This window comes from Ambystoma mexicanum, chromosome 1q (assembly GCF_040938575.1).
Source record: "Ambystoma mexicanum isolate Mex_15411 chromosome 1q, UKY_AmexF1_1, whole genome shotgun sequence".
NCBI classification, from domain to species: domain Eukaryota; kingdom Metazoa; phylum Chordata; class Amphibia; order Caudata; family Ambystomatidae; genus Ambystoma; species Ambystoma mexicanum.
In genome coordinates, this window is record NC_090922.1 from 1,202,714,427 (window position 1) to 1,202,739,378 (window position 24,952).

The window sequence follows — 24,952 nt, forward strand, 5'->3', positions numbered from 1 at the left end:
AAGCTCATGTCTGAAGAGATCACAGTCTCCACCCAGTTATTACGATAACACACATCCTGTGAGCATACTACCCGGAAGGGGACAACATCACCTAGACTCCACAAGAGAGCATGGATTGGTTACTGGCAGAAATCTCGGCTCGCTCCGATTTTCAGGGGAAATAAGCAGCGCCAGTATTCTCGCAGATCAAGAAGGACCTTTTCTTTTGGTACCAGTTAGCCAGCTAAGAACCTTCACATGAGCAATTCCATAAGAAACTGAGCACTAGTGGGAACTTGAAAAAAGAATTAAGAATGTGAAGAAATTACTGCCCACAAGAGTACAAGTAGTACAAGGAGGAGTGGTGGTGAAAACGCTTACTCAGCACTCACGTCTACAAAAGAAGAGTGATCCCAATCATAAAGGTGAAACAAGCACAGTTATGAGTTATACCTCCTTCACCTTTTGTAGTAACGTGAGACAAAGGAAGGCTGTACTCTCAAGGGAGCTGTGAATGTGAAACAGTAATAACCCAAACAGCAAAGTACAACAGTCCCAAAAAAAAAGTCTAATCAAGGTTCTGCAGAAATACATATACGTTAACTAAACACACCATATGCAAAGATAACTTGATATACCACTGATCTACACTAACCCTGCTTTCTTTCCTTGGCCACAGCATCGAACGCCCTTTGGTATGCAACAGCCTAGCATGAGGCTAGTCCTTTTGTGTAGGGTGTGTCATTTGATTACTGCTTCCAAGGGCATCTCCTGCTGTAGGTCTGTCTTGGTGGAAAGAGGAGTTACTTGACCTCACAAAGGATCAAAGAGAGGCAGCACCCAGGGCTATAGTCCTGCTGGGTGCAGAAGAGACATCCTGTCTGCGGCGGAGGAAACAAACAACCTGTCCACGGCTGGTCTGGGCTCACAGTGTTGACGCATGTAGAATACCAAATCATATGTTGGCTTCAATAATTATGAAAAATACTAACCACCACACCCTAAACTCAGAAATTACATATTTTTAAGTTTACAACTGCCACCAGGTTAGTAACTCTCCTAAATATGTGGTTTTCGGACAGATGTGTAGATTTAAATGGAGCCTCTGCACAGCAGTGTCATGGTTGTCACAGCAGCTGTCAAAAGGGCACCTGTGACCCCTGAACCTGCTCTGTACTACTGAACAGCAGGTATTGCAGATGTGGAGACTAGTGCAACAGGGCACAAGCGTCATTCTGCTTTTGGCATGGAGCTTTATGCAAGGGCTGTGGGGTCAGGTTGGCAGCTGGAATCCTGGAACATTTTAATAATAAAAAAAGTGAAAAAGCCACGGCTTTTATGCTTTTGCCAGATGGCAATTCCTCACAAAGAGTTTAAACACAGTAATTTATAGACCAAACTCCCTGACAAATCTTTAAATAATGGGTAGAAATGTTTGGCACATATTTTCATGCTGGCAGCCAAAAAAAGAGAAATAAAAACACTGCAATATATACCAGTACTACAAACTAGAACAATTGTCCAATTCCCAGTGCTCTCACTAATCGTCAGTCCCTGTGATCTTGCCCGATGTAAAGACACACACACACACACACACACACACACACACACACACACACACACACACACACACACACACACACACACACACACACACACACACACACACACACACACACACACACACACACACACACACACACACACACACACACACACACACACACACACACACACACACACACACACACACACACACACACACACACACACACACACACACACACACACACACACACACACACCGGTCGTTTTTTTAGTAGCAGCGCCCTGGAGGCCAAGGGCCACTCTTCAGCCCTCACACACTCTGCTTCCAAAGCAGACTGGAGGTGGGAGTTCAGTATATCGACGGCACCCTCAACATCAGTCACTTAGAGTGAAGAAACTTTTGCCCTATGGGGGCCGCAATTTTCAACACCCATCTGACACAAAGCCGATGCGGACCTCAGATCTCCCAGTTGTACACCACGGTCAGCAGCGGTTTTGCAAAGGCCAAGACCCATGCACAGTTCCACTAATTTTTGCACTTGGAAACAATCTCAATAGGTCTCACAGTCAGTTAAAATCAGTACACCAATTGAAGAAGCAACGTCTGTTGATTAACACCAGCCATCTTTTTGATGCGACGTGCTAAGGAAGGTTGGTAACGCTAATACGTATTCATGAACTCAGCAAAAGTCCAACAAGTCCGGGAACAAACCACGCAGGTAACACACCCCAATAAAGGACAAAGGGCAGCGAGAGCAAAAACTGCTGAGCTTGCATCATCGAAACCATGCTGCTGGCTAGGAATGTGCAAGGTGTGTCAGCGGCCAAAAAGCAGTGGAAGGTAGGGAAGTGAAACTACAGTAGCCCTCTCTGGACAGCGTCTAGACTCTTGCAGAAGAAAAAAAAAGGGAAGCACCATGTCGCCTATGCACATTAGACAATGTGCACAAGTCCCCTGCGAGCAAATGCCCCTTGTGCTATTGCTACTCTCTATATTTGGGAAGGCGACACCATAAAAAAGTGCTATAGCTCTAACTTCATACTTTCCCCAAAACTACTCGTCAAATTCTGATCAGTTAAAAAACAAAATCTGTCAGTCTGTTGCAAAATATCTTGAATGTTCATGAATGAAGCCAAGTACGATTAATCGAGTCCCATCTTGGCACACAATACACAACATAAAACACTGACAAATTGTGGTTGCAAAAATGATTTTGACAGTTAGAATCCGTCTTTTGTGGCACGGGTTTCCCTTTGGACTTGGTGTGCCCATACATTAATTTCAACAGAGAGCTGAAAACGGCCCATTTAGTGGGCCGCAAAATACCGGGCTTTCAACTGTAAAGTAGCAGGTGTGCAGTACCAGCGACTTTACAAAGCTGAAAGTTTAAAAAAACATTTCAAAATTCTCCTATAGTACTTCAGTGGCAACAACGCAGTAGATCACTTTATGCCACCAAAGACTTGAAAACTCATGATAATTGGTATAATACTCAGGAATCTGTACATCTCTAAAAACACTTATGAAACCACAAAGTAGGATACTAAACCATTACTGAATAACATTTTTGTTAACGTGAACTTGCGTCCCCTTAAACTTCCAGGTTCTCACTGGATGGCTAATCGAATAGAACACGGTTAAAGGCATCCCAGACACGCTGCAAACATGAGGTGCTTGCTGTCTACAACCCATGGCACATAAACCCCCCAGTTTGCTTCAGAACTCCCCGCGTTTGCCCCTTTAAACAATGCCGGGGTGTGAGACTTACGTTAACCAGAACGCAGTGCAGATCCGCTCCTTGCCCCTCCGTGCATGACCCGCCCAGGATGGCCTCCAGCCGACCCACGTTGCCAACTCGCAGGATGTTGATGTCATTCTCGCAGCAGAAAGCCTGGATTAGGGTGAAGTGTATTTGCAGAGCCACGTCCTGGTCATCCTCCTCGTCCGCAGCCAGTAAACAAAGCACCACGTTATCTGGATCCCTGGGAAGTAGGTGGGGGGAGATTATTTTTAGAACCGCTGACGCACATCTCAAGGCCCCTCAACTAACCACAACAAAAGTACTTAAAGTAAAAATGAAAACGTCGCTTGAGTGAGTGTACCCTACCCTACCCTACTGTGCCGCGCCCTCAATCACAAAGTGTGCGGGAAACTATGGTAACTGTTTCAGAGCTGGCACCTCACGGATCCAGGGGTGCGTTCCGCTGCTAGCTGAGATGGGACTACGGAAACAAAGCCATCGGAGGTATTGGGGTCTCTGAAAAGCGGGTAGAGCCGGAGAACAGTCAGTTAATACTCTTTGAACTGACAGTAAAGTAGTTGTTGCTTGCCCCTTGCATTACCAGCCTTTCGTAGACCGCAACAGGGCTTAGATTAATATCCCAAATGCCCATTCATATTAAAAACGGACATCAGACTTTTGGGGGCACTGCCTAGCTGAAGTCACTATACATTGAGCAGAAATAATAGTTCACCAATTACAAACGTGTTCCATCAGATCCAAACATATGGAGGGGTATTTGGACATTGGGCTATACACCTGTAATGGAGAAAAAGTTAAATAGAATCTGAAAACAGACAACTTTAGACACCAATAACAAAACCCCTGCTTTGATGCAAGTTGAATTAGCTGGAATTTTCTCCAGTACATACTCAAAACCTCTTATGCCTGTAGCCGGGCATGCAGAATTTCCACCAGCCCTATCTGACTGCCCGAGTTCTACTGTCCTTTCAGTGGCATGGATCCATCTGCAAATCTAGCCACGTCCACAACACCTGGAATGTAACAGAGCTTTAAATATATAACAAAATAAAAATCACACTACTTGTTCTTCACTCATCACAGCTCAAATGCAAAAGACCCCACACAAAAATACCAGGTGGAAAAATAGGTCAGCACCAAAGGCAACACAATTTGAGAAATAGAGATGTGAGCTTGCTTTATAGGAACGCCAGTCGGTCATCCATGTCCCTCTCTTTCAGTCGATGAAGTATATGTCTGCATATGCAAACGCGTCTCAATCTCCAGCTCCCCATTTAAACGCGTCTCAATCTCCAGCTCCCCATTTTTCCAGTTACCTCAAATGGGCCTGCCCCATACTTTCCCTTTTTCTCGTCAGTCGACGTTGTGACAGATGGTCTACATGCCAGGCTAGGCCCCGATCTCGGTTTACTCTGCTAATGTTTTCCTGTTGTCTGACAGGGACTGTGTCCTATCTGTGTGTGCAGTAGATTCTCTGTGGCTAAGCGTTGGTAAACTCGTCTACCAATTGCTTTCATTTTAGGGAATGGGGTTCCCAAACTGCTGATCTTGGAGGAATTGATTTTTTTGGGTGGCTGTTTCCTCTAGCAGAAAGTGCCAATTCTATGTCAAGACCGGAGGCTCCCATTACGCTTCTCTTTCTTTTATTTAACAATAAAGAAAAGGCTCAGCAGCAAGATATTTGTGCACCCAAATGTGCCATGAGTAATGTGCAAAAAACAGGTGCACTAAATATATAATAAATATAGTAATATAACAGTAACATCATAACATAAAACTAGGAGTCTCTGAAGGAACTGCATTTCCCAGGTAGCTTTGCTCCAGTTCATTTAGAGGCCAACATGTGACTTAGTCCACCAATAGTAGTCCAGATCCCCTCCATAAACAGTCCTAAACATGTCACTTCCTCTTTCTTTGCTGCTGCTCACAGCAAGAGATAAGTACTTCATGTTTAGCACTGTTTATGACAGGATTTCATAATTTTAAAAATAACTTTACAACTTTATAACTTTTTATATTTATTTCATTGTTATTAAGAGCGCGCTCTGCTTATACGAATTTACCTTCAATATCTATTGATTTTGTATTGTTATTTATTGTCGTGCGCTCCGACGCCAGTTGCCTTCTACTGGCCTCGGACGCTGCATAATGCGAAACTCCGCTTCGCGCGGTCACAGCTGATCAGCTGCTTTTACATCCGCTCGTCGAGCGGATCCCTCGCTTCCCGTATCTTGTTGCTCTCCTTGAGCACTGGGGAGCCGGCGTGGCCTAGCTGGAACAAGCTGCGCCGCCTGCAGACCACCAGGGGAGCTCCAGCTCTCCCTGGTCCTTTCCTCAACATTCCGGCGCTCGAGTGTGCATGACCGTTAATAGTATAACGGTTCTTGAGAGCTCGAGCGCCGGAATATCTCTCCCTCTCTTCAGGCAGTAACAATTTATTTTTCATTGCGATTTTCATTGCGGATTAACAAGTAAACCCACGCGAGTGAAGATATATATATTTAAACTCCAAATTTGCATAAGGAGGAGAAAGAAATCTCCTGTTAAGCATTCTAAGAACATTAACAAGCTGAACTGTACATAAGATTACTGGGCAGTGAGAGAAGGCGTTCAGAAGCCCAGAAAAAAAAAAAAAAAAAAGTGAGTAAGGTGCATTTATTTATTTTTCATGGCAGCGCAGTACTCACCTCAATCAGATCAGGCTTGGTCTGAGACTGAGGGAGATCACTGCTATATAGATGAAGTGACAATGGCTAATAGTTTACAGAAGATTCTGGGATCCTCAGTGGAGACCAGTATTAAGAAAGCTGTAACGGATATGCTCATTCCCATACAAAAATCGCCTAGACACTATGGAGGAGCATTTAAGAGGGTCAAGAGCTCTACGACCCCCCCCATCCCAAACAAGCCAACTAATGCCACAGTTGCCGTAACGGACGCCTTCTCCAGGCTGAAACAAGCCTTTATGAACAGGAAGGTAACCCCTTCCCACAAACCCTCTTAGCCCGAGGAAGAAATCAGGGGAGATAGACCCTCAAGCCCAGAAGGATATGGACAGGGCACGGAAGAAGATCATAATAGGAGCGTCTACGGCGCTGATCTTTCCCACTCTTCTTCAGAAGAGGAATTTCATCTAGAGGATTCAAAACCCTCAGGGTCAGGGATTGTGACAGACCCCATCCCTAAAGACATAACCGGGAACAAGCCTCCTGCAGAAGGGATGTTTACCCCGGAAGACTTAATACACCCCAGGTCTACCGACTGGGTACCATCTTCCAAGACATCAAATTACATCCACCTTAGGCTGCGCAAGCCACTTGACAAGGAAGTCAGGGCCAGACTTCGTGCTGAATGTCCACAACCAGACATTGCGGACAAAGCATAATTTCAGAGGCCCACCTAGGTGCAGGAGCCCTCAACACTGCAGGAGCAGTGGGCTAGCCCTCCATCAGAGTGCATCCACCCCCAGCTAGGCTCCCAGCCTATGTTTATCCCACCCACTGAAAAGTGCTCCTCCTAGCCCTAGCCCTCCATCAGAGTGCATCCACCCCCAGCTAGGCTCCCAGCCTATGTTTATCCCACCCACTGAAAAGTGCTCCTCCTAGCCCCATAATTACACATGAGCAGTGTAAATTATATTTTTATTGAAAAAAGCGACCTAAAAAGCGCATTTCGAGCGTTTTTTCTGTGCTTCCATTGGAACACGTGAGGTGTTCCTGCTTCAACATGGCCGCCAACCTCCTCCTTGCCAAGAAGGCGACCACATGACATCCAGGAGAGCCCCCATTGGCCAGCTGCAACTACAGAAGGCCAATCAGGCGCCGGCAGGCAAACGCCGGCCCCCTCATCCAAAGGATCCTCATCACAAGGAACTTTCCCTGTCTGGAGCCTGTCCGGGGACACCTGAGGCCTGGGCTAAGGATTCTGCCCATTTTCTGGTAAGCCTGCCCTGACCCTGCAGCTTGCCCACACCTCCCCAGAACCTAACCTTTCCGCCTAATCCCTTCATGCAGTACACCTCACGGGTACCTCTGCTTTTTACTGACTTTGGACAATTGCTTGCCATCACCTGGTATATTGTTGATATATAATATCTCACTATACGATTTAGCGTATTGACCAGTATTGCTTATCCGCTTGTACAACCAACTGCTACCTATTATGCCCTGCCACCATTTAGCCTCTGCCTGCCCCACTTAGAAAATAGAATTTGCCCCTTAGAGAGTCCCTCTCTCCCTCTCTCCCTCTCTCCCTCCCTCCCTCCCTCCCTCCATCCCTCCATCCCTCCCCCCTTATAGCCCTCACTATAATGGTCTCTACACCTCCCCACATATTCCCAGCACTAAATTCACATGCCGCAGCACCAGACTACAACATCACACAGTCTCGGCCACCTAGCATAGCCACCAGAATCCGCAATCTCAGAAATCAATCACTTCCTAGGTATTTGCACTGCTCACCCACACCCATCACGACAAGAAACACCAGATTAGGCACCCGCACTGCACCACTACCCCATACTAAGATGGGCATAGGCACTGCCCCTCTCCCCCACCACCCCAACATGCCTCTACACTACTTCACACTAGGCTCCTCACTACCACACACCACAACAAGCACACTTCACCCCATACTAGTACAAACAAAAACATCAAAAGGCACACAACACCCACCTCTTAAATGTGCACTACTGAGCGCATGCTCCCTACCTGCACATGCCCTCGGTATAAATAATCTACTATCCACACTTAATCTGGATTTACTTTGCATCACCGAATCCTGGCTCAATGATGCCTTCTGCCCAGCCATCGCACTAGCCCTACCCACAGGCTACACCATCCTTAGGCAAGATAGATGGGATAAGATTGGAGGGGGAGTCGCCCTTATCCACAAAGACTCACTATCCATCAGATTAGCAGACCATAGTACATGGGGTGGTAATGCTGATATGCTATCAGCCAAGCTTACGCTCTCCCCCAATAATCTAATCAACATCCACATCCTATACAGATCTCCCGTACTCCCAGCTGACTTCCAAGAGCACCTCTCCCATCGACTCATCAACAACATTAAAAAGTCCTCCAAAATCCTTCTATTAGGAGACTTAAATTTAGGATACAATGATCCTGAGGATAAATCCGCCGCAACCCTAGCTAAAAAAACTTGGCAGACTTAGGTTTCTCCCAAAGAGTCCTCACCCCTACTCACTCCAAAGGCCGCACCCTTGACTGGGTCATGGATCACAACTGTGCATCCAACATTACCTCAAACACCGCCCTTCCTTGGACGGACCACACATGCATCAAATTCCTCATCCCCCACCAACCCTAAACCTAAGACTCTCACCCACGCACCACCTGCCACAATAAGAAGTTCTAAAAAAACTCAACGCAGACAACTTGCGTTCCCACCTTAAAAGCCCCTGCCTAGCACCACCTTTCTCTCAGGACCCAAATATACTATCAGCTATCTTCAATGATACTCTCACCAATGCCATAAACTCTATAGCCCCACTTGAAAGCAAGAAGGAAAAAAAATAATTTCACTGCAATTCTTGGTTCTCGGAAGAACTCCAAACCCTCCGAGCTCAAAAGAGCCAGTCGCTTAAAAACTGGCAAACAGATCTGATGTCATGATCTCTGCTTCCAAAAGGTCAGGGTTTTCCCAACTCCCTTGGAAGCAGATCCATAACCCAGGTTCCGAGTGCCAACCAGTCCCAATTGGGACCTTTTGGACCCAGTCCTGGCGCCAGTGGCACCAGGCTCATAAATATGCCCAGTCCCAGCGCTGGAAGCGCCGGGCTCATAATGCTTGGGTGGACTTACCTGCAGCAAACCATGCTGCTTACTTGCCTGCCAGTTGAGCCTCTGATCCTCTTCTGTTTGGAACTACTTTTCCTGTTGGGTGGGGCAGGTGCCACACTGGAACTCTTCTGGAAAGCAGGAACTCTTTTCTTACCTAGGCGTGGCTGTGGAAGGAGACACCTAAGCACTACAGGAGGCTATTTAAACCACACCCGATGGATGAATCTTGCTTTGCGTTATTCTGCATCCTCTGCAGCAGAACGCTCATCGTGTCTTCTGCATCTGATCCTGGGCCTAAGGAAAAAGGCTTACCATCCTGAATCCAGTCTTCAGCAACACCTATAAAGACAAGAAAGAACAGGTTAGCATTACGGTCTTCAGTGACAGCTCTTCACTTACCTGGTCCATCGGCTGTCACCAACGCCTCGCGCTGCATTCCGGCATCTGAAAGACAAAGGCTTACCTACTCTTCGTGCGCTCCGGAGGTCTTCACACTGCATTCCGGCATCTGAAAGACAAAAGCTTACCAACTCTTCGCACGCTGCGGAGGCCTTCGGCGCTGCATCCCGCATCTGAAAGACAAAACAAGGTGCGTTTAAAGACATTGGGGAACTTTAATACTCACGTGCCATTACTCCTTTCCACATCTAACCCAGTGGGTATTCCGGCACCCTGCAGCCGCTCCGAACTTGTACCTGCAAAATAAAAAGACAGAGCGCATCGTGAAGCAGGCAACAAGCGCTTACTTACGTGCTTCCAGGCGCTTCTATTCATCACACAGGCTCCATCTTCAACTCACTTCAGCCCGTCATCCGCCATCGCCGGAACCCTGCAAAACAAGAAACATCATTACTAAAGACTTTAAAGACATTAGAATTACTCGAAACTTACCGTTCGTGCAGTAAACGACGGACAGCAGTCCTCTGAAGTCAAGAGGCCTGCTCCCCTTATCCAGTGAAGAAACTGGTTACAGCACCCTGCCCCGAGGCAGATGGAGAGCACGGCGTTCACTTACCTAAGGTGAGAGCGTTAACCTTTGGGGTTCTACAGGAGAAGAGAAAGGGAAGAAGAGAGAGACATTCAATAACCCAGTTCCTTAATCCCATATTTTCTATCTGCAGACATCTTAACCTTCAAGTCAGACATACAGTGCACAGAGGTCCAGCCCAAAGAGCCAGCCGTGTGTTACACATCACCTTTGAAGATACGGTATACGCCCAGTCAAGACCGGCGCCTCTACGGGAATCAGGTGAGCGTTACATCTGAGTGATCTAAATAAGAGCCTCTTCAAACAAATAGCCCTCCAATATAAAAAAGCCAATCTTAGCAGCAACATCCAACTCCTTCAATGATAGGATCTCAAAGGCCAACTCCCAAGCTAAAGAACTATCCGCAATCTTTAATGAATTAGTCACTCCTCTGGCTACCGCTGACGAGATAACTAAAGACAAAGCCTGGTGTGCCAGCATTCAGTCTGCCATGCTCAACAAAATAAAACTCCTCCAGAACAAAATCCAAAACCACTGCAAAGCCCTCCCAAACCAAAAAACCAACTGCCCTACACAAGACAAGCGTAGTAATCTCAATCACGCTCAATTCTCCTTCAGAAACGTCACTGAACCTGAGGTCCTTAATCTCATCAAAAACCTCAAACCATCCCTCTGCAAAGCAGACGTTTGCCCTCCCAAAATCATCAAGGAATGCGTGAATGACCCCTGATTACTGCCTTCATTAACGCAACTTTCCAAATAGGAATTGTCCCAAACAATCTCAAGGAAGCCTGGGTGCGGCCACTTCTAAAAAAGGCCACACTTGACCCAGCACAACCCAACAACTACAGACCGATAATGACAGTCCCGTTCCTCCTAAAAATCCTGGACAAAGCAGCTCACATCCAGATCCAATCATACATAGAAGCTTACGCCATACTAGGCAAAAGACAATCTGGCTTCCGTGTCAGGCATGGAACAGAATCCGCTTTATTAGACCTAAAAAATCAAATCTCACAGATCATGGACAAAGGCAAACCTGCCTTGCTCATCCTCCTCGATCTATCAGCTGCTTTTGACCTGGTAGATCACCAAACACTCACCAACCACCTCAGCCATGCAGCCCATTTCTCTAATCAAGCAGCATCCTTGATCACTTCCTTCCTTGAAGGAAGAGCCATGAAGGTCTACTCCGACAGAGCTAACGCAGATCCTACCACTATAAACTGCGGTGTCCCCCAAGGATCTTGTACAGCCCCCACCCTCTATAACCTCTTCACAAAACCCCCTTCGACCTACTTGACTCCATGGGTGTTGCATATACAAACTATGCAGACGACACTCAAGTACTTTTACCCCTATCTGGACTCTATCACCAAGATGCCACGGCCCTTCACAACATCTATTCCACTATCCAAGCTTGGATGGCAATCAATGGCCTCTGTCTTAACGGGGAGAAGACTGAAATTCTCATCCTGGGCCAGACAAACACATTATCGAAACTAAGCCCCCAATACAACAACTTCAACATAGACAACTCAACCATCTCTGTATCATCCTCTGTCAAGACTCTAGGTGTTCACATTGATGCAGATCTATCGATGAACAAACAGGCCAGCGCCATAGCCTCTGCATCAGCGTTCAGCACCAAACGCATCAATGCCATTAAACCCTACTTATCCACCCCCAACCGCTTGGCCATAGCTAGAGCAACTATGTGAGCCAAACTCGATTATCCCAACGCCCTTCTAGCTGACACCTCTGCCAAAAACATTCACAGACTGCAAACCACACAAAACAATGCCCTCGGAGCTGCCATGAGCATCCCTAGAAGAGACCATATATCCCACGCCAGACGTGAAGCACAGTGGCTCCAGGTCAAAGACCGTATTACTCACAGTAATCCTCACCATCACTCACAGGTGCATCAACAAACCGCTCCAGAATACCTATCTGAAGCAATATCAAGGACCACATCCACTCGCCCCACCAGAGCTCAGTACACCAACCAGCTACACATACCACGCATAAAGAGAGCCACAGCGGGAGGTCTAGGCTTCTCCTATATTGCACCGAAACTCTGGAACTCACTCCCTGCCACCCTTAGAGCTGAAACTTCCATCTCTGTCTTCCGCAACAACCTCAAGGCCACTCTCCTCAACTAGCAAGTGGAGGACTGACTCCTCCACTTCTGCCATGTATATTGTAATATAACACAAATGTAATATAACTATATTGCAACCTGTATATATATTGCTAATGACCATGTAACTAAGCTTTGTACTGTAACAAGTGCCACGATATCCTCGGGCTGTTGTGCGCTATATAAATACGAATAAAAGAAAAGTAGCTCTGACTCCAGAGCTTGATTCTCAAATGATTACCTTTCTAGGTAAAAACATCAAAGACCCTAGGAAGGGTGTTGATTGCGCCTGGAAGTCCTGCCAGGACAAAGTGCTGGACGTAGGAGGTCCACTAGCAAAAATCTCCGATCTTGCGAATGCAGCCATCAGCTCCTCAGACCCCATCGACCCAGTAATACTGTCTGGTTGGGTCCAGAGGGCTATTTGCCTCTTGGGAAACACCAGTTACGCTATTTCAACAGAGCGACGGAAAAGCATCCTATACAAAATAGACGCCAAATTAACCGAACTGGCGGACACAGAATCTGGCCCAACTGCGCAAGGTCTGCTTTTCGGAGATCCTATTATGAAGGAGATGACAAAATTCGTCAGGACATTCACAGCATTGGACAAATCACAGGCTTCAATAAAAAGTATTTGCAACCAAGGTTTTCTCCAGGGCCGGACGAGGATGAGGTCGCCCTTCCGGCCGCTACTTCTTCGACAAGAGACCTCAACAATCCAGAGGCCAGCATAATTCCTGGCAAGAACGCTCCGACACATTCTTCCCTACGAGAGGTCGTGGAAGAGGGCGTCCCTGGAGGAGAGCGGCTAGATACCCATCCCAATAACAATCTACAGGTCAGTGTACTAATAGCAGCGCCAACGCCCCTGACACCTATAGGAGGGAGGTTAATGATGTTTGCAAATGCTTGGGATACCTTATCGGGAGACGCCTGGGTAAGGGACACAGATCGGGGTCTGCGCCTAGAGTTTTTCACACAGCCCATTCAACCACGTCGCCCCACTCCCATAGTAATGTCTCAGTCAGATCAAACCGCCTTAGACAGCGAAATACTCAGTCTTCATCAGAAGCAGGCGATTCGCCCCTGCTCAAGTCAGGGAGGCTTCTTCAGTCCCATATTTCTGGTACTCAGGAAGCAAAAGGTACGCCCAGTCATAAACCTCAGAGCGCTCAACGAATTCATCATTTACCGCCATTTCCAAATGGAAGGTATACACATGCTCAGATCTTCTGAGACCGGACGACTGGCTTATGCGCCTAGACTTAAAAGACGCTTACCTCGCAGTGCCGATTCATCAAGCACGCATAAATTACCTCAGATTTTCTTGGAGAAATCGGGATTGGGAGTTCACAAGTCTACCCTTCGGACTCTGTTTGGTGCCTTGGGTTTTCACCAAACTCTTAACACCTGTAGTAGCTCAATTAAGAGAACAAGGGGTCTGTCTCATAATTTACCTAGACGACAGTATTTTCATGGCCCACTCGCAAGAGTTAGTTCAGAAACAAACCAAACTGGCAATAAACTTAATACACAGCCTCGATTTTCTCATAAACTGGGAAAAGTCAGTTCGACTTCCATCCAAAAATATGGAATTTCTGGGATTCATAGTGGACACACAGAATTCTCAATTTCGACTCCCATCAGCCAAGATTCACTCTACCAAAAGAGATATACGCAAAGGACATGTTCTCTCTTCGAGAACTAGCAAGAGTGTTAGGGCTACTTTCATTTTCCATTCAAGCAATATTTCCCGGCCCTCTTCACTATCGAGAACTGCAAAGACTAAAAGGGCCAACATTTAAGGCGAAGCCTTTCTTACTCTGAACTCCCGACACTGTCTCCTCAAGCGAGGACAGAGCTCAACTGGTGGCTCACTCACATGGGAGCCTGGAACGGCAGAGCCATCTTCCGCTCCGCTCCAGATATTATCATCGAGTCGGATGCCAGTCGCTCCGGTTGGGGAGCGAGATGCGGTTCCGTAGCCACGGGAGGGACTTGGTCCCCTCAGGAACTGGATCTGCATATCAACTGTCTAGAGCTTCTTGCAGGTTCCTTTGCAGTGCGCTCTTTTGCCAGAGACAGAGCGAGTTGCTGTATCTTACTAAAGGTGGACAACATCTCAGCGGTAAGATACATCAACCATCTGGGCGGCACCCAGTCGAGACCCTTAGCAGAATTAGCCAAGGATTTCTGGCATTTCTGTCTGGATCATCGAATTTCAGTTACAGCGGAATACCTTCCCGGTCTCTCAAATGTAGTAGCGGACTGGTACTCCCCTCACTCGACACATTACAGCGACTGGAGGATCAACAGAGAGGTTTTCCTCCGCCTCCAGGAGATCTGGGGTCCAATGTCCATAGACCTTTTCGCCTCCAGACTCAACTCCCAATTACCAACGTTCTACAGCTGGAGGCCAGACCCGGCAGCAGCCGCGACATACGCATTCCTGCAGTCATGGTCCCAGGGAATACTGTATGCTTTCCCTCCTTTCACTATGATAGCGAGGACCCTGGCGAAGGCCCATCAGGAGCATGCAGATCTGATCCTTATAGCGCCGGTTTGGACATCTCAGACCTGGTATCCAGTTCTTCTGGAACTTTCTTCGGATTCTCCAATCCTACTACCCCAGTTTCCGGATCTCCTACTGGATCCATCAGGTCAGCGTCATCCTCTCCTCCTTAGCGGATCTCTGACCCTAGCGGCCTGGAGGATTTCAGGTCAAGATGGAGAGTCCCAGGCATGTCAATCTCATCGAAGAGAGCTGGGCTCCCATTACCCTTAAGAGATATTCCAACTCTTGGAGCATCTGGAGCTCCTGGTGCTGAGAGAAAGGATTACATCCAATTTCAGCACCTGTAGAAGTGATTTTGAATTTTCTAGCATTCCTAGCGGAAAGAGGGCTTGCCTACAGGACTGTGAATGCCTACCGTTCAGCAATTTCCGCAGGTCATGACCTTATATAAGGAGTACCAGCAGGAAAACACCACCTCGTCTGCAGGTTGCTCAACGGTGTGAGGCTTACCGTCCCACCTCCAGCTCGCTATGACAAGCTGTGGGACGTTAATACAGTACTGAACCATTTTTGTTATGGCCTCGTAACGAAGAACTATCACGTACAGCCCTATCTGGCAAACTCACTACTCTACTCTGCTTGGTATCTGCAGGAGAGTCTCTGACGTCAGCTCTAGATTTAGCAGACAGGGCCTTTTCTCCGGATGGCATTGTATTCCATATTCATAGAAGAACAAAGTGCAATTCCAGGGTGATTTCTTATCCCGCCTTCAGAGACCAACATAAACTTTGCTTGGTTAAATGCTTGAAAGTCTACGAAGAAAAGACAGCTTCACTCAGAACCTCCCCTAACGGGCAGCTACTGATAGCGCTGCGTAAACCGCACAAAGCGGTATCAGCGCTGACCTTAGCACGCTGGGTGCGCTGGACTTTAGCTCAAGCAGGGATCGACACCCAGCACTTCAGAGCCCACTCCGTTAGAGAAGCCATGGCCTCCAAAGCCTTTCAGGCAGGAGTTTGCCTAGAAGACATCATGAGGATGGCAGACTGGGCAAGCGAATCAGTATTCAAACAATTCTACCTGAAACCGGTAGATCAGCTGGCATCCATCGTGGTAAGTAAGCTTTAAACAAGCATAATGGGAGCCTCCGGTCTTGACATAGAATAAAGATTTTCCATAATAACTTACTAGAAAGTCTTGATTCTACTAAAGACACCTAGGCGAGCATTATCCCACCCGGCGAGAAAACAACAGCATGTTACTTGATGTTAATTAAAGTCTTAATGTAAATATGAATGTTTGGAATTTATATGTATTCTATCAGAATAACTCCATGAATTTCTCTCCCACTCTGATAAGAGATTTAGGGCTGTTATATACAGGAAACTAATTTTCCTTTTTTCTTTGACAGCTCCTACAGACAAGCCCGCTTGATCACGCCCCGACACAGGTTCTTCTACAAGTTGGCTACAGTCATCTTTTACCATGGACAGCCAAGTTTGCTGCCTCGAAAGAAGACGTGACATCATGTTTAGGACTGTTTATAGAGGGGATCTGAACTACTATTGGTGGACTAAGTCACATGTTGGTGGCCTCTAAATGAACTGGAGCAAAGCTCCCTGGGAAATGCAGTTCCTTCAGAGACTTCGTTTTATGTTATGATGTTACTGTTATATTACTATGCTTATTATATATTTAGTGCACCTGTTTTTTGCACATTACTCATGGCACATTTGGGTGCACAAATATCTTGCTGCTGAGCCTTTTCTTTATTGTTTAATAAAAGAAAGAGAAGCGTAATGCTCGCCTCCGTGTCTTTAATAGAATCAAGACTTTCTAGTAAGTTATTATGGAAAATCTTTATTTTCTTGACCTTTTAGCCAGTTACAACAGCACAAGTGCTCAGTCCGCCTTATTTCATAACCTGGTCCTTCATTTAAAGATCCTCCCAGTGAGTTGTTTTCATTGCTCACTCAGGCTTTTTAATCCGAACCAAGGTTCTGCACCACAACACCCAGGGAATTTGACCTAGAATATCTCTTGGAGAACTTAGAATAAACCATGGTTTCCAAGCTTACCTGATTTACGCTCTATTGAATAAAAAGGTCCACCACAACTATCCTTCGAGAAATCCAGTTTTGAGTCCACAGTATTCAAACATTATAGACTTTGGTTTTTGAAATTCTGGAGAAGATTGTGATCACACAACTTCAATGTAATATGGACCATACCTCCACTTCAATTTGGGTTTATTCTGCCCCTTTCGCTGTGTGGGAGAATATTCTTTGCATTATTTGTTTTACTCTATTCGTGGCTGAATATGCATTATTATTATAAAGGTTACACCATTTCTCAGCATACAAGGCACTTTCTTTTTAAAATAAAGTGAACAGAGGGTCCAATTAGCGCATTGCTCCTACTTAAAGTCAATAGCAGAGTTACCCAGGAGTCGCCATTTCCACAATTTGTTTAATATCTATATGATCCTGCTCTTCATGCTCCTAGACTCTTGGGGGTTGTGATTTCATCTGTATGCTCATGAAACAAAGATGTGTATGTTTTTCAGTGAGCCCCTGGATGATTCTTCTACTCTCTCTGCTAGAAGAGAATTGGTGGATAGATGTAAGTGCAAGATGGCTACCATGGATGAGAAACTGATCTCAAGTTGAATGTACTCCCTTCCCCACCACCCCACCTTTTTGGGTCATCAAGTTCATTAATCGAAGAATTAGATATGTTAGGGTAGTTTGAGCGGCTACCCTCAGTTTGAACACACAAATCAGAGCTGTGTCAGCTTTCTTCACTCTATTGTACACAAACTAAAGCAGGCACTCCCATTTATCACACAAGAATTACATTTGGTGGTAGATGGCACTCTAACTCAATATTGGACTATGCCAAACAGATCTATGTCAGTCTTCCCTCATGTAAAACGTTTCAGAATGCAGTGATCCGACTCATTATTAGGCTATCAAAATAGAATTCCATTTGCTTGTCTTGCTGTACTCTTTATTGGCTACCTGTTGATAGTCTTACAATCTTAAAGGTCTGTGGGGTTTATAGTGATATTTTCAAATTCAATAATTCCGAATCAATGATGTCGAAAAGAAATGTCGAATTAATTTATTTATTTAATGGGGGCGTTTCCCCCAACCCCCTTTTTTTACTAGCCAAACCCAAAAAAAAACAAAATAAAAAAATAAATATTCGACTTTTTTTTACATGATTTTTTTCGAAATTAATGCATTCAAAATTATTCATTCGACATTTTAACTGCACACCGGTCTGTGGCATGGCATTTAAATGCCTTTATGGGTTAGATCCTGCCCATCATACATATTGGGACCTTACGTGCCAGGAAGGAACTTATGTAGTGCAGACCTGCACCTCCTGGTTGACCTCCCCGACACTCTAAATGTAAAGCTGGAAGTGTCAGGAATTTCTCAGTGCAGGACTCGCAGCCCTTGAATGCACTCCTTCTGAAACTGCCTCTCCTCACCCATTTGTCTTTATTGCAAAAAGTATACTTAAAAACGTATCTTTAGGACTTCAATTGTTTGAATCACTCTTGCTGTAGCTTTCTTGCATCTTGAGGCAAATTAGTGTTCTGTGCATTTATTATCTGCGTAAAATTGTGCAGATGGTAAATGTTCAGCAAGCTCATGTGCATGGCCCGACCACTGGAAGGGCTTTCCTAGGACATAAAATAAGCAGTGTCCTACAGCAATTTGCTATGCAATTCTATAGGTTTACTAATTAAATTGACACTTGTGTAGCAAAAATAGCTATTTAAGTTACCCTGTTCAATGAAAGCACAGCTCGCCCTGCATTCCTCTCTTGCCCTCAAGCCTCTGTCCCCTCTCCCCCTGTTTTTTCCTCTGTTCACTGCAGTAATCATCTCTTCCACTCATAAGTGCCAAAGTCCTGTGTGGGAGTGCTAGTCAAGCATTTTTTTTGTTCAAATAATTGCAAGCCAGAAGTAATCCTGATGACACTTCATTAGGCCAACTATATCCGGTCTGCAAAAGACCAATATGTTTTAACTTTATATTTTTTAAAAGACAGTCATGCAATTCGATTCCTTACATAATGCATAATTGCAGTAAGACAGTGCAGTGTCTCTATGCTTTACAGTCAAATTTAGGTTAGTATATCTAGATCTCAGGGTCAACTAGATTTCATATTATTGGGGAAGATGTATTATTTAGACAAGTGAACACTTTTGAAAATGTACATGATTACACCGCCAAATACTTTTGATGGTAAACCTAGTTCTGTGACCTACTAGTTGCATGCATCTGCAACTGGTGCTCAACCCATTAGCGGAACCCATACTCCTGTACAGTCCCTTATCACCCTGTTGCTTTATAACACTACCCTGAAAGTGAGATGGCCACAATTGTCCACCTACTTTGCCCAGTTCTCTGCCTGCTACGCCATCCACTCTGCTTAGTCTCTTACTTTCCCTGCTCTTACATAATGATTACACAAAACTAACTAGATATGTACCAAAGTAGTGATCAATAGTTCCATCAAGTCTGTACATCTACAGATCTGCTCAATACCATCCACGGTATTAAGCCTCCAGAGCTCACTTTGCTCTATGATTAGGATTGCCTTGTATAATAGCAAACATGAGAGGTGGTCAAACTGTTTTCAGAGCCTTTTTTATTGCATCTATTTGTGTCCATTCATGGAGCTAACCTTTTGTAGATGCTCATTTAGGCAACAAAAAGTCTACTCGCCCACTCGTATAGTCGAGTAGATTTTATGAAGGGCGAGTTACAATTTACAGGGGACGTTTGAGAGTTTTATTTCAAATTTACTTTTGTTTGCAGCATGGCTAACCCCTGGGTGGTTTTTGGTGACTTGCACCATTTTACAAAAAGTGTATGTACTTTTTTTGTCATCTGTTGGCAAGGGTCGAGTGCATTTCTCTTAGTTTGAGTAGGCAAACAAATTCCTAGACCTGCAGTCTAGCAGAATTTTAAAGAATTTGCAAGGCCTGACTATTTCACTAATGTCTTACTTCAGCAGTTCACAAAAATGCTGTATTGTTGCTCGTTTTATGCCATGGGTGCAAACACCTTCGGGTGACATTAAAAATATTAGTATACCATTGCTAATCAAATGTGTTTGTTTGCTAATCAAGAACATTTTAATTAGCAAACTATGCTAATCAATTTTTGAAAATTAATTTATGCCTTGCTTTCCTGATGATGATCAATGATGAAGAGGAACGTTTAGAGAACTCTGTCCTCTGGTCATTATGATCATTTGGAAAGGCCGTCCTTGAGCGCCAGAAAATCTGATGAACTGTTAAGATGACAAGAAGTGGCATATAGGAGCAGTGAGTATTTAAAGAAGCTTGGTTCATGTGTTGCACCTTTTTTTTGCTGCAGGCAAAAAGGGTGGGAAAGGTTAGCTAGGAGGAAGCATTTGTAGTCGGAAACCTCAGCTGGGCACAGTAGCATGGTATGGTATTGTTTATATAGCGCCGATACACAGGTAAGTGTTTCAAAGTGCTCATGGTTACCACAGATTTTGTGGGGCTAAGTAGGGAGTCTACCAGTCCCAGGGTAAGGAGACTAGGAGAATATACTATATTCTAAAGGGGAACTCCCAACCCCCTCAAAATAAGCAGTAAGAATCTACAGAAGTGGGAGGGAGAGATATGCGCCAAATGAAGCGCTAGGAACGTTGATAAAGAGATTGCCCAAGAATTTAGTGCTGGAAATATAGTCCCTATACTTAGCCCTGAATGGGCGGGAATGCTTATTGCTGATTGAAATAATCCTGAAGTGTTTAACCAGATGTCAGATTTGTTCTTCGATAATATCCTGGAAGGCAGCTGTCTTTGGCAGATGTAATCTATGGATCAAAGATTGGAAGTGTGCTGATCTTATGAAATTACCGACTGGCTTTTACTGACATTTCAAAGGATTTGGAAGGGACGGTGGGTCATTAAACAGTCCTCTGGCACGCAATCACATCAATGAACAAGCTATTTACCAACTGTAACGTTCTTTAGACTGGATGTTCCTCCCACGTATTCCTCATCTTATGATAATCGTATCCTGCCAGCAGCGAAGCTGGCAGGATACGATTATCATAAAATGAGGAATGCGTGGGAGGACACAATCCATTCGAAACACAGGATCTGCTCCAAGGCTTGTTACAGAAGGGAATTGTCACCAGGTACCAGTAAAAGAATGATGGGTGGGCAGGGATAGGCTATTTGATTCCTTGTCTGGTGAAAAGGCTTCAGCAGGAGCTCCTGGGGTTGAACCAGAAGAGACTTACCAGTTTTGTTCAGACCATCAAGTTCAAAACGGAGTTGCTAAAATACCCAATTCAGTTTATCAGCAGGAAATATTTTCTGTATGATTTCGACATGTATGCTGCAGATCTACACATCCCACTCTTGCTGAAACACTATGCTTCTGAAATTCCACCGAAATTACACCAAGGGACTTCACAAAAGGTTCTAGATGGTGTGAACGCTTGATGCGTTCACCATCAAGGGTACGCAAAACCAGAAAATGATAGATGGTGGTTCACATGCTTCAGGGGTTTGGTCTGCTTCGGAGTTGGTGTTAAGGGGTGTCTTCCCTCTCACCATCTCAGGAGATGCAGATCATTGAAGCTTGCTTCAGGATGGATCTGGGATTGATGTCCCTTCCAGAAGGGATGTACCAAGTCACATTGTTATGCACTACTACAGGGTAATCATGTACTGGTGAAATTGAGGCTCAGCATAAAGACACAAGACTGACTGCCTAGTTGCATTATCATTGGCTAGTCTGCATCTATGCCACTCAATGATGCATATCATGAGGTATTATTGGTACCGTCCCTACAACCAATAAATGTAAGGATGCCAGTATTTCAAGGGATATGAGACCAACAGTGGTGGGAGAATGATTGGCTTAAAAAGGCTTTCAATTATCTCCTTCAACCTCCCCACCATCTATGTTGTAAGAACACACTGTGCGGTCGGGCAATGCATTTGTAATCAGCCTAATTCCTGAGCAGAAACAAAATCGAATTGGTGGTATTCAGTATCAGTACACGATGAAGGGAAGGAGAATATCGAGGCAGATTCGTCAAAGCATATTTTGCCCCCATGCTCAATATCTCCCACTTCGTTTTTAACAGACTTGCGGACTGTCTGGCATGTCAATGTTCAAACGCTTTGCCTCCTGGAAGACAGAGGACACACTGTCATTTCCATGGCCAAAGGAGACCATGTTTGCATGGCCCCTTTACGTCCTCACCAATTCCACCAGTTCCTATGAAAATCAAGGGGGAGGTAGTATTTACAATAATGGTTTTACCACCTTGGACAGGAATACTGTGGTCCCAACAAGTGAAGCTGAAGGCAATGAATCTTGGATGGGCGATTCCCAGTCCTCCATATTGTGATGGAATGGTACAATATGATGTAGTCAGATAACAAAATATTTGCTTTATACTTGAATTGTCAATTAAGAGGGGGGCATGATTTTTAGGGATTCCAACAGGCTGACAAGTCCCAGCTGGACTCCCTGTACTTGCCCATATTTCACACTCTTATTTACAAAGCTTTTTTTCAATAGTGTAGCCAAGGAACCATGGGTCTCAGCCAGTCTCCTACATGTGGTATATAGTTCCCACTTTGCTTCTCCAGACTTCAAACCTATTGTATGCTTATCAGGTAGCAAACTACAGTTCCCATGATTCACTTCAAGTGTGAACTCATGAGGTAGCAGACTGATTCCCAGAATGTGATTCCCATTACTAGAAATGTCTCACTAAACCTTTGGATACGTCATCAAGAGCTCTTTTGGATATCTGCTTCTTTGTCCTCGCCGACCTTGTCCCACTGGTTGCTTCACCCTACAGTGTCTCTGATTTTCTTCCTAAAACATCCCTCAGTTACAGCTCGGTCTGCTGAATACTGTTAATCCAAGTTTCCCGAGCCTATGATATTGCCTCCTCTCCACACAGCCGCGTTATTGCCTCCAGTCAGCTTGTTGCCTTATAATTTATAATTGTTCACTTATAACCGGCTTAATACCGACAGGTGGGATTCAAATCTGTGTTGTGCTGCATTGTCTTGCTTCCCAGACAAACGCGTTGTCCCCGAGCTATCCTTTCCTCACCCTTTCGTGGTGGCTTCTTCCATCCATGAAAACCTGGAGGAATTACATTAATTCACATACCTGGTGAGAAATGTGCGTTAGTTTTCCCTATTGATTCCGACTGTGATGGGTTTTACAAAACTACAAGGTTCAAAGTCGGTCTTTGCTTTCTCTACAGATGTGGATAGGCTAGCAAAGGGTCCGGGTTAAGTTGGTTAGACGGGTTGTATTGACCCATTAAATTGTCATACCGTCCACTGAAGTTACCTTCTCCACTAGAGGCGATGTGTAATCGCATATGCCTTTCAGCATTAAACTCTGATGAGGGGACTGTAGAGGCATAGTTTGACTAAAATTCTGAGTACAGCCACTGTATTCGAATTAGGTGCATATATGAGTAGAGCCAGTGTATTGAATGTAGCTGCATTTTTTAGTATAGCCACTGAATTGAAGTTGGCTGAATTTTTATGCAACTGTCCACTAACCCTACTAAAAAGTCTCCAAAATCCTGCATTCACCCACAAACACTGAACAAAATACACCCATACTGCAGCAAAACCCTAAAACCGCCACAAACTGTACACCTTCTGCAATACCCAACAAGAAACCAAACCAATTGCACACTAATCCCCCCATACACAAAACACCCCATAACGCCTACCAACTAAAAACAAACCAGCACCCAGTGGCCGATTTTTCCAAACTGAAGCTACCAACAGCACATTAAAGCTCTCTTGCGCTTTTCCCTCTCAATCCCACTGAGTCCTCCCAGTCCTCCTTTTTCATATCCACCAGAGCACCTGGAGACCATGAAAATGGCAGTGGTGCGGAGTACACTAGCATAACGAGCTGGCTATTCAAGTCACATAATCTCCATGGCTCTGGACCTTACAGTCCTATGTCAGGTACTATCTTATTTTTTAGACGTGGTGCAGTAAGAAATCTAGCTCACATTTGTTTATGATCAGCATGACATTCTTTCATGTAGGGCACTTCATTTATTTTTTAGAGCTTTGCTATCTCATCTTTACGAGCCCATTGGCCAGAGATTTGCACCTTCGGTGAGCCAGACGGAGGGGGACAGAAGACATGTTTCAAACTGAGACACATGCATCTTGGCTACTTCATAACTTTAAATTGATTAGTCTTCGAGTAAATCAATTTTCTCACCTTGGTAGCTTCCATTGGTTTTGCCATCCCTTCGGATTTATAAATTGATATTGGGGAATTGGGATGTGATTAATTTTAATCGAAAGGAGGAAGGAACTGAGTTCAGTCCTCCCCCAAATGTTTTATCTTTACTGTTTTCACAGGCTAAGGGCCCAAGGCAAAGGGCGGCTCCAACAGAGGTGGCTCTATACTGTGTCTGCAGGTGTAAGCCAGGGACCAGCAGTCAACCAGCATCAACCACCCAAGTAAGTGTGGCATGGGTGGGGAGTAGAGCACTTAGATGGAATTGTAAATGTTAGTATATGCCACACGTACATGAAATCTTGAGCATTAGCCTGAGTCGCATCTAGATAGAAATACGAATGTTAGCATGTCCCACACCTAGATAGAATTGTGAATGGTAGCATGTGCCAAACTTAGATAAAATCGTGAGCATTGGCCTGAGTCGCATCTGGATGTAAATCTAAATGTTAGCATGCCCCAGCATGTCCCAAACCTGAACGGAATTGTGAATGTCGACATCTCCCACACTTGGATGGAATTGTGAATGACAACACGTGCCTCACCTGGTTGAAATCGTGAACATTGGCATGAGTCGCATCTAGATAGAAAGGCAAGTGTTAGCATGTCCCACACTTGGATGGAAGCATGTTCTTCACTTAGATGAAGTCGCGAACATTAGCCTGAGTCGCATCTGGATGGAAATGCAAATATTAGCGTGTCCCATGCTTGGGTGGAGTTGTGAACGTTAGCCTGAATCGCATCTAGATAGAAATGTGAATGTAAATGTTAGCATGCCCCACACATGTGTCACTGTGTACCCTGCTTTCCTGTTCCCCATGCTGTTGAGATATATCAGTATACCCCCTCCTGTCGCTGTAATCCCAACCCCCTGTCACTGTATTTTGTGTGTCG

At 45.1% G+C, this 24,952-nt stretch overlaps 1 protein-coding gene across 1 annotated transcript in view; it reads right to left on the reverse strand.

Moving 5' to 3' along the window:
* The window catches only part of GADD45A (growth arrest and DNA damage inducible alpha), a 78,085-nt gene that overhangs the window by 42,963 nt on the left and 10,170 nt on the right, over positions 1–24,952 (reverse strand). Inside the window, exon 3 of the mRNA XM_069641938.1 lies at positions 3,297–3,510. Within this exon, the coding sequence (XP_069498039.1) occupies positions 3,297–3,510 (214 nt within the window). The remainder of the gene's footprint in view (positions 1–3,296; positions 3,511–24,952) is intronic.